The sequence below is a fragment of the Sitophilus oryzae genome, unplaced genomic scaffold (genome assembly GCF_002938485.1).
Source record: "Sitophilus oryzae breed Bouriz unplaced genomic scaffold, Soryzae_2.0 scaffold_476_pilon_pilon, whole genome shotgun sequence".
Taxonomy (NCBI): domain Eukaryota; kingdom Metazoa; phylum Arthropoda; class Insecta; order Coleoptera; family Curculionidae; genus Sitophilus; species Sitophilus oryzae.
Window position 1 is genome coordinate 566,458 of NW_022147058.1, and position 15,948 is coordinate 582,405.

Here is a 15,948-nt window from a genome sequence, read left to right on the forward strand (position 1 = left end):
TGACGGGGAAGGAGCGTGTAATAAGACAGTATTTATATTATTTTTTTTATGGAGGGGAAAATCTTCAAAAGACACCCGATGTTGGATGGTCGTGGGCCGTGTCGGGTTTATACCGACTAAAAATCCCCCTTTGCCAATGTATGCTCCACGCTGGAACTGCTCTCGCATTACTTCAACGTGGTAGCTGGCTTACTATTCTTCTTGTTCTATTAAGTTCTCTTTTCCTGCTTCTTGGTCCTAATGATTGTCCGTACAATATTATAGGTCATCTTCCATTCATTTTCTTCTCCCATGATGTCCAAGGCAAAGTTCTCCAGAGTAAACCGTCTCCCCAGTTCCTTCTCATATATCTTATATCTCTCTTGCGTCGTGCCATTTAGGACAGGCAAAAATGGTGTGTTCAGCATCATCTATTGCTTCACAGTATCTACAAATCTCCGTATTTGCTCTTTTTCTTTTATATAGGAATGCATTGAAGCAGCCGTGCCCTAAGAGGTCGACCTCCCCGTAGCACCTATTCTGCCAGTTGCTAATGTTTGTGATGATCCTGTGTGTCCATCGGCCTTTTGTACTAGTCCTCCAGCGCTCCTGCCAATTGGCCATTAGGGAATTTCGCGCCGTGGCTCTGTCCTGTCCGTTGTATATGTTAGCTCTTTCATTGATAAGGAGGTCTGTGGGTGGTATTGCAGCTATCACTCCGACTGCCTCAGCTGAGATTGTCCTGTAGGCCCTAGTTACTCTAATGGACATTCGCCTTTGAACTCTGGTGAGTTTCCTGGTAAGTACCTTATTATTCGTAGTTCCACACTGGTGCAGCATAGAGTGTCTGGGGTTGCATTACACATGCCAGTATTTTCCTTTTCGATTTGCTTGGACCAGCAATATTTGGCAGAGGTCTGGAAAGGGCGGACATTGTTTTTTCCGCTTTTTCTGTGGTATGGTGTACGAGTATGGAGAAAGTGAGCTTGCTGTCCAGCCATACCCCGAGATATTTTAATGATCTACCAGGTACAATTCGTGTTCCAAGCAGGTTAAAATGCACTGGTTTCAACTTAGTCCTTTTAGTCAGGATGACCGCTTCCGTTTTTTCCGGTGACAGATTGAGACAGTTTTTGTCCATCCAGTTTAAGACTCTCATTAGACCCAGATTAGCTTTTTCCATGAGCCAGTCCTCACTCCTATCAACTGCTACCATTGCTATGTCGTCTGCAAATCCAATTAGCGTTACGTCCTTTGGCATCTCCGTTCTCAATAGATCGTCATATAAGACATTCCACAGAAATGGCCCAAGAACTGAACCTTGAGGGACGCCACTACTCAGTTCCAAATTTTTGGTTGCGTCTTCGTACTGCACAATCAACTCACGATCACTCAGATATGATTTTACCAATGCAAGAAGGCTTCCATTTATTCCTCTTCTCCTCAACTTGTCCAGAATTAACTGCCATGAAGCACTGTTGAATGCGTTCTTCACGTCCAGTGTGATGACCGCACATATTTTTTCATTTTGGGAGGAGTAGTCCCATGCTCGCTTTGCCACTTGATTACTTTAAGGACTGCATCTACCGTTTGTCTACCTTCCCTGAATCCATATTGGTTTCCAGCCAGGCCATCTGAGTATTCAATCTCTTTTTTGAATCTTGCTACTAACAAGTGCTCGTATAGCTTGCCTTCCACATCCAAAAGGCATACAGGTCGGTAAGAGGAGGGATCTTCGGGTGAGTTCTTTCCCTTATCCAGGAGTATTAAGCGGGCCAGCTTCCATTGCTTCGGAAAAGTTTCTATTCTCGCCAGTTCATTGTAAACATTTAGGACATATTGAGCCTTCCGCTCGACAAGGTATTTTAAAATCTCTGGTGGAATGTTTCCGGATCCTGGCGCCTTATTATTTTTGAGTTTTCTACAGGCCAGACATATCTCCTCAATAGTGAAATCTACGAAGTCAGGGGTTTCAACGACGTCAAAGCACACCTTATCGTGGATTGGGAAAAGGTACGCAACCACTTTGTCCATCGTGCATGCAGGTAGTATAGGCTGTGGGGGACATCCACAAGTCCTTTTCATAACTATTTGATAGCCTTTACCCAGGTGTCGGTGTTAACTTCTTCACAAATCTCTTTCCACGATGCTTGCTTTGCCTTTCTAATGGCATTTCTGAGCCTTTTCTTGGATGCTTTGTACTCCGTTTGTAGTTGCTGGTTTATCGCCGTTTGATTCCTCCGGTTATTTCTCGTGAAGGCTCTCCTTTTTCTGGTACACTCCGTTCTAAGCTCAGCTATTTCTTGGGACCACCAATAAACGGGATTCTTACCAGGGCGATTCCTCTTTTTGGGGATTGATTTGTCACAAATGCCAGCTAGGCTGTCATGGAATGATTTTGCATCTGGTGTAGGTCCTTCAATCGGAATTTTCTCAATTGCTTCCTGTAACTTCGTCATATCCCGTTTTTTTAAGTTCCATCCGTTGGATGGAATATTCTCCGACTTACGTTGTCTGTTCTCCTTTACTTCGAAAAGGATGTAGTTGTGGTCACTGAGTGATTCCTTCTCACTTACATACCAGCCAGCAATTTTAACATCCTCAGTCGATAGAATTATGTATATCGAGGATTGATGAACTCTGATTTCTCTGGATGTATTTATATTATATTCTATATACATAATATGTATATACATATTATGTAGGTTAGTTTAGAGCATTTTTATTATGCTTATGTATAATTCCTTGCCCGACGCAGTGAGAAACGCAGGTACGCTGGTAAGTTTTAATAAGAAATTGTCTACTTATTTAAAGGCCTAGGAATAGTATAAATTGTTTTTGTAATGCTTGTATGTAATACTTGTGAATGCTTATTACTCTATAGCCTTTGGCATAAGTTAGTTGTATTGTTTGTACTAGCAATATGCTAAATAGAGATGATTATTATTATTATTTTTGAAAATAATAATGAGTTCTACAGGGTGTCCCAAAAAAAGTTACACATCAAAGTTGTGTTTTTTGTAATGGAACACCCTATATATTAATGGATTTTCGGATTCTATTAGAAAAATAAAGGTGAGTTTCATTAGAGAAGTATATGGCTAAAATGTAAGGTTTTTGATTTTAACATTTTGACATTCACCAATAATTAATAGAATAGTTTTTTAAATGCTCTTGATTTATCTAGTCTGGACTTTTTTATCGAGATATGTTAAAGACAGTGTTTTTAAAATTCGACCAACTATTGTTGCTAACATGAAAGAAATTATTGTGGCTGCTTTTCAAAGTAGAACTTCACATATTATGCCTTTTAACTTGAAAAGATCTGTTGAAAAGAGTATCATTTTTTTGCAGCAAACAGGAATGAAAGAATTTTGAGCATTTGATTACATCTAGAAAATTTTTGTTACATAATTGTACGTTTATATCTAGTTTCAATTCTATAATAAGTAAAATTTATTTTAAATGTGTCTCTTTTCGTTACCGTAAAATGTTTTACTCTACATACCTACATTAATTTTTGTTAAATTAACATAAGGTGTATCACGGCCACCTAGATTTATCAAATAATAAAGATCTACTGACGCAAAATCATAAAAATGAAAATATCTAGGAAAATCGTTGTTTAAAGAGTAGGCAATCTTAATAGTATTTTGAAGATATACGAATTATCCATTAAGTATTGAAATAATATACCCGGTGGTTTATTTAAAATAAAGGAGTAACTTGCTTTTAAATGTGTGCAGTGGTCAATTTTGTCTCACCCTGTATAACTTTTCGGGTCAAATTTTAATTTGACTTAAAGTACAATAGTTATTTTAACTACATAATACGCTATACCGGATAAATTATAATTTAGGTAGCGTTTATTGAAGTTTTAAATTTGTCCTTCATTTTTAGAAATTGATAAATATGTCAGAAACCTTACATTTTAGCTATATAATAATAATAATAATAATATATAATTCTCTAATGAAACTCACCTTTATGTTTCTAAAAGAATCCGAAAATCAATTAATATATAGGGTCCATTACAAAAAAACATTGATGTGTAACTTTTTTTGGGACACCCTGTAGGACTCTCTATATTTAAAAAAATTCTCTAAATCAACCCACATATTTTCACAACATTTAATTTCAATACAAGCTGTAAGTTCTCTTTGCAGCCTCCGCGTCGCCGTCGTATGAGAGGCGCCACCCTGTATATTTTTCAGAAGCATAAAAAATAATGTAGGGTAGATTCAATAATTTAATGGTTTTGTTTTACGTTGTCAATAAGTGTTATTAGTTATTAAAATTCTTAAAAAAATATATTTCTAATATACAGGGTGGCGCACCTCATTAGCCTCGGTTGATTACACGAAAAGGGAAAGATGTAGAAACAACAATTTTATGGGTATATGCGGGAAGGCAATGTGCACAATTTAAAATTATTTTGAAATATACAGGGTGTTATATTTTCAAAGTTATATTTTTTCTTACGGAACATCCGGTATTTTATTTCATTTTTGGATTTTTGGACCTAAAAAGGGCATTTATAGTAAGGGTTAAATATGTTTAAAATATTTGGTTTTTCAGATATTTAAATATGCATGCTGTGCCCTGTACATTACTTTTCAGAAGTAATTCTTGTGCTGAGTTGACAGGTAGAGAAATAAACTTTATAGACAAATTTAATTGCTTCCTTAAATTTATACAGGTGTACCAAAAATTACTTGTCTATTTTGAATATTTATTTTAGATAAAAACCTGGTTATTTCAAATGCAATATGCCTCTATTTTTTAAAGTAAATCGAAGCACAACCTGTCGTTGGAAGTGAAGAAAATGAATTTGCCGTAATTGGCTCTTTTATAGAAAATCCATATATCTACAAGGTGATTTAGTGTTTTATTTTGCTGTTTTTTACACCTGTATACATTAAACAAAGCAATAACATTTTTCAGTAAAGTTTATTTCCATGGCTTAATAGCCTAGCTTAAAAGTCAGCACAAGAATTAATTCTGAAAAGCAATGTACAGTACAGGTCGTTGACAATCTTTTTTATTATAGCATGCATATTTAAATATCTCAAAAACCAAAGCTTGTAAACATATTTAACTCTTATAATAAATGCCTTATTTTGTGTTCAAGGATCCAAAAATGAAATAAAATACCGGGTGTTTCATAAGAAAAAATATAACTTTGGATGTTAGTTCTGATATACCCTGTACATTTCGAAATAATTTTAAATTATGCACATAGCTTTCCCACATTATACCCCTAAAATATTCTGTTTCTACATCTTTCCGTTTTCGTATAATCAACCGAGGCGAATGAGGTGCTCCACCCTGTATAAAAATTTCAAATAATAAAAAAATAGGTAAGATATAGATCTACCACATGCTGCACAAGTAACTATTTACAGTATTTTTCTGGAATTCACAATAATGTCACCGTCACTATTAGTAATTTTAAGTTCTGACACAATATCCTTCTTTTAGATACCTCTAAACCAAACCAATTGGAGAATAACTAATAAATAACATAAATTTAAATGTGTCAATTGAAACGTCAATCAGAAATTTAAAAATGGGGGTTCATATATCAATTTAGTCTCTAGCGATTATACAGGTTTAAAGTTGACAGTTAGCCGGGTTAAAATTATTAGGGATGAAATAAATATGTACCTATTGAAACGAGGATAATTTCAGACTCTAATATGCAGTTATACCATACGATCGAAAAAAAAAACGGCTTCAAAGACGACTGGGAATGATAATCGATGATAATTTTGGCGAGGTCAAGCCCTAGACGTTATTTACGTGGCCTCTACTCTTCATTTTTTAATGGCGTTTATTATTAGTTGGGCTTAAGAAGGTTGAAGTAAAAATAATTTTTAAATGGTGTAGTTTAAAATTTGAGATAAAATATTTTTTTGGAAAATAACTGTTTGGAAATGTTCTATCTTTTATTAATCTTTCTATAATTAGTTAATTTTTGACGCCCCCATACTTGTATTGTGTATGTTAGGGTGTATTACGTTGCTTACCTTGGTTATGGTTTTATGTTCCGTTCTTCAAAGGTTCCGTTTCAATCGGTTTCCTGAAAGTTTTCTTATTACGGAACACGGTTGCTGAAAAATTCGGTTATAACTGTCACCAAACTAACCAGCGCGAGAAGGCTGGTTTTTCTGGTTTTGTTTGTCAATCAATGTCATTTATATGACAGAAATCAAGCAAATATTGGAAGTTCGAGTGGAATTCTCATTTGATTTCTAAAATTTGTAATAATATTTTGTATTTACATCCAAAAGCAATGGAGGTAGGTAGTAAAGGTAAATAAATTTCATTAACTAAATAGAATGACTTTTTAGGACCATTTAAACTTATCACACAGCCATTGTTTCTTAAAGTCAGGAACATTTAAAGAAAACATGAACAACAAGTAATCGTGAATGTTTTGTAAGCTATAAAAATATAAATATTGATTAGATTTGTTTATTTATTATTGATCTGTTTTAATATTGGACCTACAAATCTTCACTTGAGCTGTCTAACGAGTTTAACAGTTTATTAATAAAGTACTTTTCAATATTAAACTCCATTGAAAAGAAGAAGCAAACGTAAAAGCAGAGAATAGATACATTAAAAATGCATAAAAGATAAATTTTATAATAGAGGTTTTGAAATTTAGAAAACGTCAACATTTGACGTTTCCAGTATTTTACCAAATCGTTCCGTATCAAACCGATGTTTTTCAGGAACCGCTCTTTACCGTAGTTTACCGGTCTCGTTTTGCAACGGAATACGGCCTTAGTTTCGGAGATACAGGGTGTAGAAATTTCATTTTTATTTCGATTTTTTCTAAATAATTTCTGAAGTAACGTCAATATTTGGATGAAAATTGGTGTCTGGGAGTTTTGTGACACGAGAAATTTGATTTTGATGTCAAAATGACTCCTATTTGTAGGGGGTGGTTGGGCCTACATGCGTTTTGACTGTTTTGAAGAGTAATAACTTTTCGTCCGTACTTGTATAAAACTACCGACTAAAAAAATATACATTTCCTTGACTTTTTACGTAAAAAATGTCTCTTGGTAAAAATCGCTACGAGCAACCGTTCTCAAGATATTTAAAATGGAAATAGTCAATACATGTCATTATTGACAAAAAATAAGCACACGTTGAATAGAGGTATTTGACTAAATAATAAATTTTTATTTTTTTAAATAATCATAAATTTTTCTGCGAAAAAATGATGATTAAACAGTTTCTGTTGAACTTTTGGCACAAAAAGATTTCAAATTTTAGATTTCAGTCTAATAACTATTTAGTCAACATGTTTAATTTGTCAATGATGACAGGTATTGAAAATTTCAAATATTTCGAGATCCATTACTCATAGCGATTTTTGCCAAGAGACCTTTTTTAAGTAAAAAAAGTTGTAAATGTATATTTTTTTGCTCAGTATACAGGTATGGACGAAAAGTTATTACTCTTGAAACCAGTTAAAGCATATGTAGGTGGCGCCCTCTACAAGTAGGAGTCATATTGACATCAAAATCAAATTTCTCATGTCCAAAATCCCCCACACCCAAATTTCATCCAAATATTGACGTTACTTCTTAAATTATTTGGAAAAAATCGAAACAAAAATGAAACTTCTACACCCTGTATCTCCGAAATTACGCATTTTAGGACATACATTTATACGAACTTTTTTACTTATTTTAATCTGCAGAATATGCTGCCGAAGTTTCCGGAATACAGTTCGGACCACCCTGTATATCACTGATTTTTGTTAAGATTCTATGATTATATGGTTCAACTTATTTTTGTTAATTTTATTATATTTTAAAGTTAGTATAAACATTTTATTAGTACATACTTAGTAACTCACTATAAATATTTTGTTTATTTTTATTTCAGATTTAATAATGTCCTTAGCTTATAAGGAATTATTATGAATCTAATATTGTAACTAAATTCAACATGGGAGATACGAATGGTGGCAATACTACTGCGGCTGCGGCGGAGTGCCGTCTTCGACAACTGGAAACCCTCTATTTGGGAGGGCCTTTAACGGCTCATGGACAAGCATTCAGCATAGAAACTCTAATTGACGTATTGCTAGTTTTGTATGATGAGTGTTCCAATTCGAGTTTGAGGAAAGAAAAGACGGTGTCAGATTTTTTGGAATATGGTAAGTTTCTACAATATAGTTAGTATTTTACTATTATAATTTGGCGAAAGAAATACAGGCTAATAATATTTTTCGAACCTGAAAATAATTTCCAGTGATTTCTCTTATTTCTGATCTACTTTCGAAATATTTTCCTAAAGTTATATGATAAGTAGTTTCTGAGATACAGTTGGCGGCCAATCTTAGTTGGCCGCAGAATGGATACAGAATTGTAGAATGTAGAATGTTTAGGAGGGGAGTTAATCACCGCGACCTTATAGATTTATTATGTGTTCCCCTTTCTTGAGTTGTAACGAGTTATAACTCATTATACAGTCTCAGGGCTTTAGCAAAAGCCAGTATCTGAGACATCAGCCGTACCACAGTTCATGGTGCACTTATGGTCGTCTCGGTGCACTTAGTGATAAGGTGTTCTGGTGTTTCCCCGTTTTCCCACAGAATCTGCATTTCCCGTTGTTTCTTAGCTTCAGCCTACTGAGGTGTTCGTTGAGGAGACAGTGTCCTGTTAGAAACCCTGTGACAATCAGAAGATTGTTTTTACTTAAATCAAGGAAAATATTTTATTTTTCTCGGTGGTAAGTTCTGAGGAACTTTTTCGAGTGTCCGTTGGAGGACACCCATTCCAGGTTACGGATAGAATATTCCCGGTTCTTCAGTTCCGCTTTCAGTTGGTTCCCGCTTGAAAAACAGAACGGTTCTGCTCCAGTTAGTGGAGTGTTCGCTCCTTTTCTAGCTAGATCATTTGCTTTTTTTATTGCCTTCTATCCATTGGTGAACAGGCACCCAGAGTAAGAGAACTTTATTTTCTTTGTCTAATTTGTTGAGCTTCTTTAGGCATTCTTTGACTAACTTCGAATTGATGGTTACTTACTACGATCGCGTTTAGTGTTGCTTAAGCTTAACTATCGGATAAGATGGCTATTTCCTGTTTTCGATAGTTCCTATCTAAGATAAATTGTACGCATCTTTCGATAGCGTAGATTTTTGCCTGAAGGATGCTAGGGTAGGTGCCCATTGATTCGGAGTATTTAGTTTTCGGCCCAAATACTCCTATCCCTGTCCCTGCTTTGGTTTTGGAAGCATCAGTGTACCACGTTATGGTATGGTCTTACATGCTGAGCAAACGTTTCTTCCAATCCTTTTTATTACTCAATACACTACAGTGAGTCAGTGAGGTGTTTCTCAAAGTTTCTTAAAAATTCTTGGTATGTCATCCACTGGAGAAGTGGAATTTTCTTTTTGAGGGTGTTCCAAACCCCTGACCTGAAAATTCTCCCAGTACTGTTTCCGTCAATACCATTCTAATCATTATCGTATTGGCGTAACTACCGACGATAATGTGCAGTGGAATTAGGTCTAGGATGACCTCCATTGCTGCTGTTGGACATGTTCTCGTGGCACCTGTGATGCAGATGCATTCCAATACTTTGCACAGGTTTTGCCTTGCTGTACGTTGCTCTAGTTTTATGTACCAAGAAACTGCTCATATACGTAATCATGGGTCTTTCAATCATGGTATACATCCAGCGCAAAAAGTTAGGGGCGCAGCCCTATCTATTTCCCGCCTGTCTTCTGCATATCATGAAAGCCTTTGTGGTTGCTTGATGCTCACCCCGACAGTCTTCTCTCAGCGATGCGGAGTCCTCTTTGGATAATATCACACAGGGTGCCTTCATGTTTCCCTCGTGCAATCTTGACTATGTCATCTGCATACCCTATGCAGTGTATTCCCGCTTGAGTTAATTTGTCTAGTAGTTCATCCACTACCAAGTTTCACAGTAGGGATGAGGTTACTCCACCATGATGAGTTCCTTGCGTTGTTTTAACAACTAGAGTTTTGGTGCCTATCTCAGCCTCTGTTGTCCGTGTTGAGAGCATTTCCCAAAAAAAATATCGTACTGTTCACCCCTCTTGTTTCCAGAGATCGCTTGACCATCTTGTGATGTATATTGTCAAACGCTCCTGCAATGTCTAAGAAAGCACAAATTGCCGTTTCTTTGCTATCCAGGCTTGCCTGTATTAGCTCGGTTAACTGGTACAGAACAGGTGCTATACAGAATGTCATTCTATTCAGAGTGTCATTTTCTATCGAATAAAGTAGAAATATACCGAGGGTGCCCTTTAAAAATCAAAAGTTGTAGTAATTTCCGGGGAAACAGGAAGTGACCAAAAACAATTGAATTCTTCAATCAATCCTAATTTATGTCACATACTAACGTACCAAATCCCGGTTTTTAGTTGAAAAAATAAAAAAGTTATATGGGTGAGCCACTTTCGAGGCGCACCCGGTATACAAGGTAATTCAAATTCGACCCCCCATTATTGGGATCTCGAAAACTATAGGAGATTATAAGATTTGGGTAAATTAGGGCAAAGTTGTACATTAATGTGCCTAATAGTATGCCGTTTAGAAATATTTACATTAATGAGTGGTTCAGGAGATAGGAAATGAAAATTGAAGATTTCAAATAGGGCAATGACAAATCTGAAAACACTGTTGTGCAGCTAGAAAAAGTGCCAATGAAAATGTGCTTTTAGATTTAGGATGCCTTGTCAAATAAAGTCAGAAAAAAGTAAAATCGAAATCTCCAATTATCGTTTTTTCTCGAATATCTTCGGAACAACATAGAATTTTAAATGTTTCTAAAAGCCATTTTCTAAAAGGCATATTATTATATTGTTACGGATTCCGTGGGTCCACTAATTTAAACTCACGATAAAATACTTAACGATTTTATTTGTCTCACTCTGCACACACAACTTATACTATTTACAACACAATTTATGCAACTACTATTACTCTAACGGTATTTCACAATTTAAAGCGCGGTATTATCAAACTTTAGACTTCAGACTATCTTCAGACTGGTCCAACTGTCAAAGCGCGGGCCTTATATACCCCCTGGCGATGGTTTCTGGAATTTTCTAAAGAATTCTGGAATTTTCTTTTACTTTCTGTTAGGTTCCTCAATGCACGTTGCGGTTATGTAGCAGTAATGCAGTTATGCAACCAGTAATACACCTTGATCTTGACATTGCCCCCTTCTCAAATTTGATCGTCCCGATCAAGGTTTCCTGTCTGGTATCTCTTCAATTGATCGAGATGAACTACTTTCATCTTACTTCTAGGGCTGCGCTGAATCCGGTACACAACATCATTTATCCTCTTGATGACTGTATAAGGACCTTCCCATGCTGGAGTTAACTTTGGGGACCTTCCTTTCTTGCGCTGTGGGTTATACAAGCATACCCTATCGTCCTGTTGAAATCCCGTAGAATTAGCTCTGAGGTCGTAACGAGCTTTCATCCGGTCACTGGCTAGCGTAATCTTACTTCTCACGGCCTTATGAATTCCCAATAACCTTTCCTTCAGTTCATCCGCGTAGTCCTCTACGTTCGTGGTGCTGTCGTCTGGTGATCCGAACACCAAGTCACAAGGCAACCGTAATTCTCGACCAAATAAAATCTTCGATGGTGAAAGTCCGGTGGTGTTGTGAACTGCACTTCTATATGCCATTAGGAATAGTGGTATATGCTGATCCCAATCTCTTTGATGTTCATCCACCATTTTCGAGAGATGTTCTTCAATGGTCTTATTGAATCTCTCGACCATCCCATCAGACTGCGGATGTAAAGCTGTTGTCCTAGTCTTGTGAATACCAAGCAGATCACACATCTTCTGGAACAGTCTTGACTCGAAGTTCCTTCCTTGGTCAGTGTGAAGCTCTAAAGGAATTCCAAATCTACTGAAGACATTATTGACTAATACTTCAGCTACAGTCGATGCTTCTTGGTTTGGAATGGCAAAAACTTCTGGCCATTTACTGAAATAATCCATCGCCACTAAAACGTACTTGTTGCCCTTGTGCGTTTCAGGGAATGGGCCTGCAATGTCAACAGCGATTCTTTCGAATGGCAGTCCAACGTTATATTGTTTAGTTTTCCCCTAGATCGAGTGCTTGGTCCTTGGCTGGCTGCACAAATTTTACATTGTCGACACCATTTCTTGACATCTTCGCAATAATCCACCCAGTAAAAGCGATCTCTCAGCTTGCTCAAGGTCTTGTTTACCCCAAGATGGGCTCCAGTTTTACCACCGTGAATTTCTTCCAATACCTAGGTAACTTTCTTCCTTGGTACCAGTAACTGAGTTGTTACTGTCCTGCCATCCGCACTTTCCCACGTGCGCTTTAACAATCCATTCTCAATCACCAGTGAATTCCACTGAGTCCAGAGAGCTTTGCAATATCCTGGCACGGTGGTCTCTCGCCGTTACCTTCCTTGAGCCGTAGTATTGCTCCGATGTCTGGATCTTCCATTTGATCTTTCCTTAATTGTGTGGTCGTAAAATTCCTTACTCTGACAGTGCTTTCGCGATGTTTCATTTTTTTGTCCAAGGTAGCTCGTCGTTGATCTGGCTCGTTGTCGATAATTTGTACCCGTCCTACACGGCATCCAGAGGTTTTCTCCATTTTCCCGAACACAGTCTTCTTGGTATCACCAGGTATCATCACAATTTCCGCTGATCTTGCTTCCATATTTCCTGGTCTCTTCTCTTTTGATACAGCAAATTCCTCATTTCCGATTTTCAGGATGTTTCTATGGTGATCGAACGAAAAACCATGCTGACTGATCACATCCGTACCCATGATAAAATCATCTTCAATGTCTGCCACTAAAACGCTATGCCGAAACTTCAAATTCCCTAACTCCAGTTCCATGAAAGCCTCTCCCCGTACAACGGCCATTTCCCCCGTAACTGTACGTAAATACACTCTTCTTCTAAGAGGCATCATCTTCAATCCTTGCACTGAGTTAGTCCGCACCAACGAAACCATAGCGCCTATATCCACAGTCATTCGAATTTTTCTACCATCGACCTTCCCGTTGATCACCAAACTGTCAGCGGTTTTTCCTAGATTCCTAACGGAAAACATCCTAGAGGCTTTGTTTTCTTCAGCCAATACTCGCTCATTAGTGTTGATTTCCTGGTGCCTATGTTCTCTCGATGGTAAACGGAATCGCATTTGGACGCGGCAATCCCGTTTGATGTGGCCATTCCTGCCACATCTATAGCAACTTATGTCCTGGGATCTTCCGATGTGCCGATGTTCTCTTGATGATGAACGGAATGGCATTTGGATGCGACAATCCCGTTGGATATGGCCATTCCTGCTACATCTATAGCACCTAATATCCTGGGGTCTTCTCTGGTTCTCTGTCTGGGTATTGTTGACTCTCTTGTTCATTAGTAACTCACATAGTTTATTAAACATCTCCTCCAAACGTATGTGAGAACTCCTTGGCTGTTCCTCAACCGTTACCGAGCCTATCTTCGGTTTAGGAATGGCGCTAAATGCAGCTTCTATTTCCAGCGCCCTGACGAATACTTCGCTGCTGGTCGAAAATCGCGATATTTGCAGTGCCCTCTGTAACTCGTTGTCCTTCAGTCCGCTGATAAAGCACTGAGCAGCGAGTTCCTCCCTAAATCCTTCCGGTGTTTCTGGATATGCCAGGTGTACCAGCCGACGTACGTCGGCTTCGAATTCCTGCAGACTCTCTCCGGACCTCTGCAGGCGTATCTTGATCTGGGCCTGGTAAAGTTGGCGTCGATGTTATCTTCGGTCCAGTGCAGCGACCAAAGTCCCATACTCCTGCTGTTGGGCTGCAGGAATAGTTTGTAGAAGTTCGAGGGAAGGGCCACGTAGCGCGATGACAAGTGCCGCTGCTTTCTCCTGGTCAGTCCATCCGTTGGCAGTGGCCGCTGCTTCAAACTGGCGGTGGTTTGTCCATCGTAAGTCGATGCCTTAAAATTCGCAGTTCCAGGAACGCCAGGTGTCCTTACTTGTACCTTGGTCTTTGTAGGTCCATCTCTAATTTTTCCATTTTCTGCTGAAGTCGTTTCTCCAGTTCTTCTAAGTTCTTCTTAAGACGGTTTTGATCTTGTTGTCTTTCTTTCTGGCGGTGCGTCTCTATATCTTCTAAAATTTCCCTCCATTCATTCTTCTGACGGATTTCTAAATTGCCTAAAATTTTCTCAAGCCGGTCCTGTTCTTCTTCTTTGTCTTGGTGTCGTTGAATTTTCATATCTTGGAAAATTTTGTCTTAATTTTCTAGAATTTTCAGTAAGCGGTCTTGTTCTTCTGCTTTCTCTTTTCGCAGTTTCTCTTGTTCTTCTGCCTTTTCTCTTCTCATATTCTCCATAAAATCGCCCAATAGTTTACTTACTTCCTCCATTTTGTTCGCTTGTTCCTTTGTACCAACCATAAAAATACTCTAATTCGGTCTAAAAATCTTCCAATCCACTTAATTTCTTCTTAAAAATCCTCTTGAATCGCACTTCCGACACCAATTGTTACGGATTCCGTGGGTCCACTAATTTAAACTCACGATAAAATACTTAACAATTTTATTTGTCTCACTCTGTACACACAACTTATACTATTTATAATACAACTTATGCAACTACTATTACTCTAACGGTATTTCACATTTTAAAGCGCGGTATTATCAAACTTCAGACTTCAGACTATCTTCAGACTGGTCCAACTGTCAAAGCGCGGGCCTTATATACTCCCTGGCGATGGTTTCTGGAATTTTCTAAAGAATTCTGTAATTTTCTTTTACTTTCTGGCTTCGCCAGGTTCCTCAATGCACGTTGCGGTTATGTAGCAGTAATATAGTTATGCAACCAGTAATACACCTTGATCTTGACAATATATATTATAATGTACAGGGTGTCCCATTTTGGTTGAAATCATACGGTATCTCCGTTATTCGTCAGGATAGAAGGGTACGGTTTGCATAAACCTGTGCCACTTTTTTTGAAATGAAAGCTGCTGTCAACAAAATTTTCCTAGCCCTCTTCGTTTCTGAGCTACAGGGTCTTTTCGAAAATTTTGCAATTTTGTTTGTTATTATGGATGATATGGAAAAGGTAAAAACTGATTCTTATAGAACTTTTTACGTAGGATACAGTGGCGTAGTCTGTTATTCTACGAAAAGAATATTTTTAAAGATATGAACTAAAGTTATGTTTTCTTAAATGGAACACCCTGTATATTTATAAATTATATGATCTGGTTTGTCATAAGCTTCTCAAAAATATATATCATTCTATATTTATTTTCACTATTTAGTACAATATTTAAAAAAATATATTAAAAGATCAAATATATTAGTAGGCCATGATTAATAATAAAAGAAACTAAAGAATTGTTAAAAATATACTGCTCCCTGTCTCTTGTTTTATTTTGAGAGCCACTAATAAATTCTTTATATATTAGGGAAACTTAACTCTCTACCGCTGTTCGTAAATCTTGGAAGTTATCGTATCGGGATTTTTAAATATTCCTTTAGCTAATTTACGTGAAATAAACTTTCAGCAAGATGGAGCTCCCCCTCACAACTTAACTTACAGCGAAAATATTTGTCATAGAATTTTGTTAAATTATTATTTCTCAAATCAATGGACCCATATGATGGTTTCTTTTATTCCTGGATTTGTTTGTTCTCGATTTCTGATTTTGGGGATTTTTGAAATATGAAATATATCCTTGCAACTAACACAATGTCGAACACCTGCAAAATGCTTTAATATAATGCAAGCTTTTATAGTAAAGGATCCGAGTACTAAACGACTTTCACCGAACTGGTTAGTGGATGAAAAATATTTTATATCAAATGAAATATCTTAATGAATATATTTTAAATGGGTTGTCTAAAAAATTTCAGTCCAGAATATGATTAATTAAAAATTAAAAAATCCATTTTTTTTAAACATTTTA

At 37.1% G+C, this 15,948-nt stretch overlaps 1 protein-coding gene across 3 annotated transcripts in view; it reads left to right on the forward strand.

Moving 5' to 3' along the window:
* Positions 1-15,948, forward strand: part of LOC115886266 (serine/threonine-protein kinase Genghis Khan) — a 94,730-nt gene that overhangs the window by 2,032 nt on the left and 76,750 nt on the right. For all 3 annotated transcript variants that reach the window (XR_004050865.1, XM_030905358.1, XM_030905359.1), the window contains exon 2: positions 7,888-8,161. Coding sequence is in view for 2 of the 3 variants with exons in the window: in XM_030905358.1 (XP_030761218.1) it covers positions 7,951-8,161 (211 nt within the window). In the remaining variant the exon portion in view is untranslated. The remainder of the gene's footprint in view (positions 1-7,887; positions 8,162-15,948) is intronic.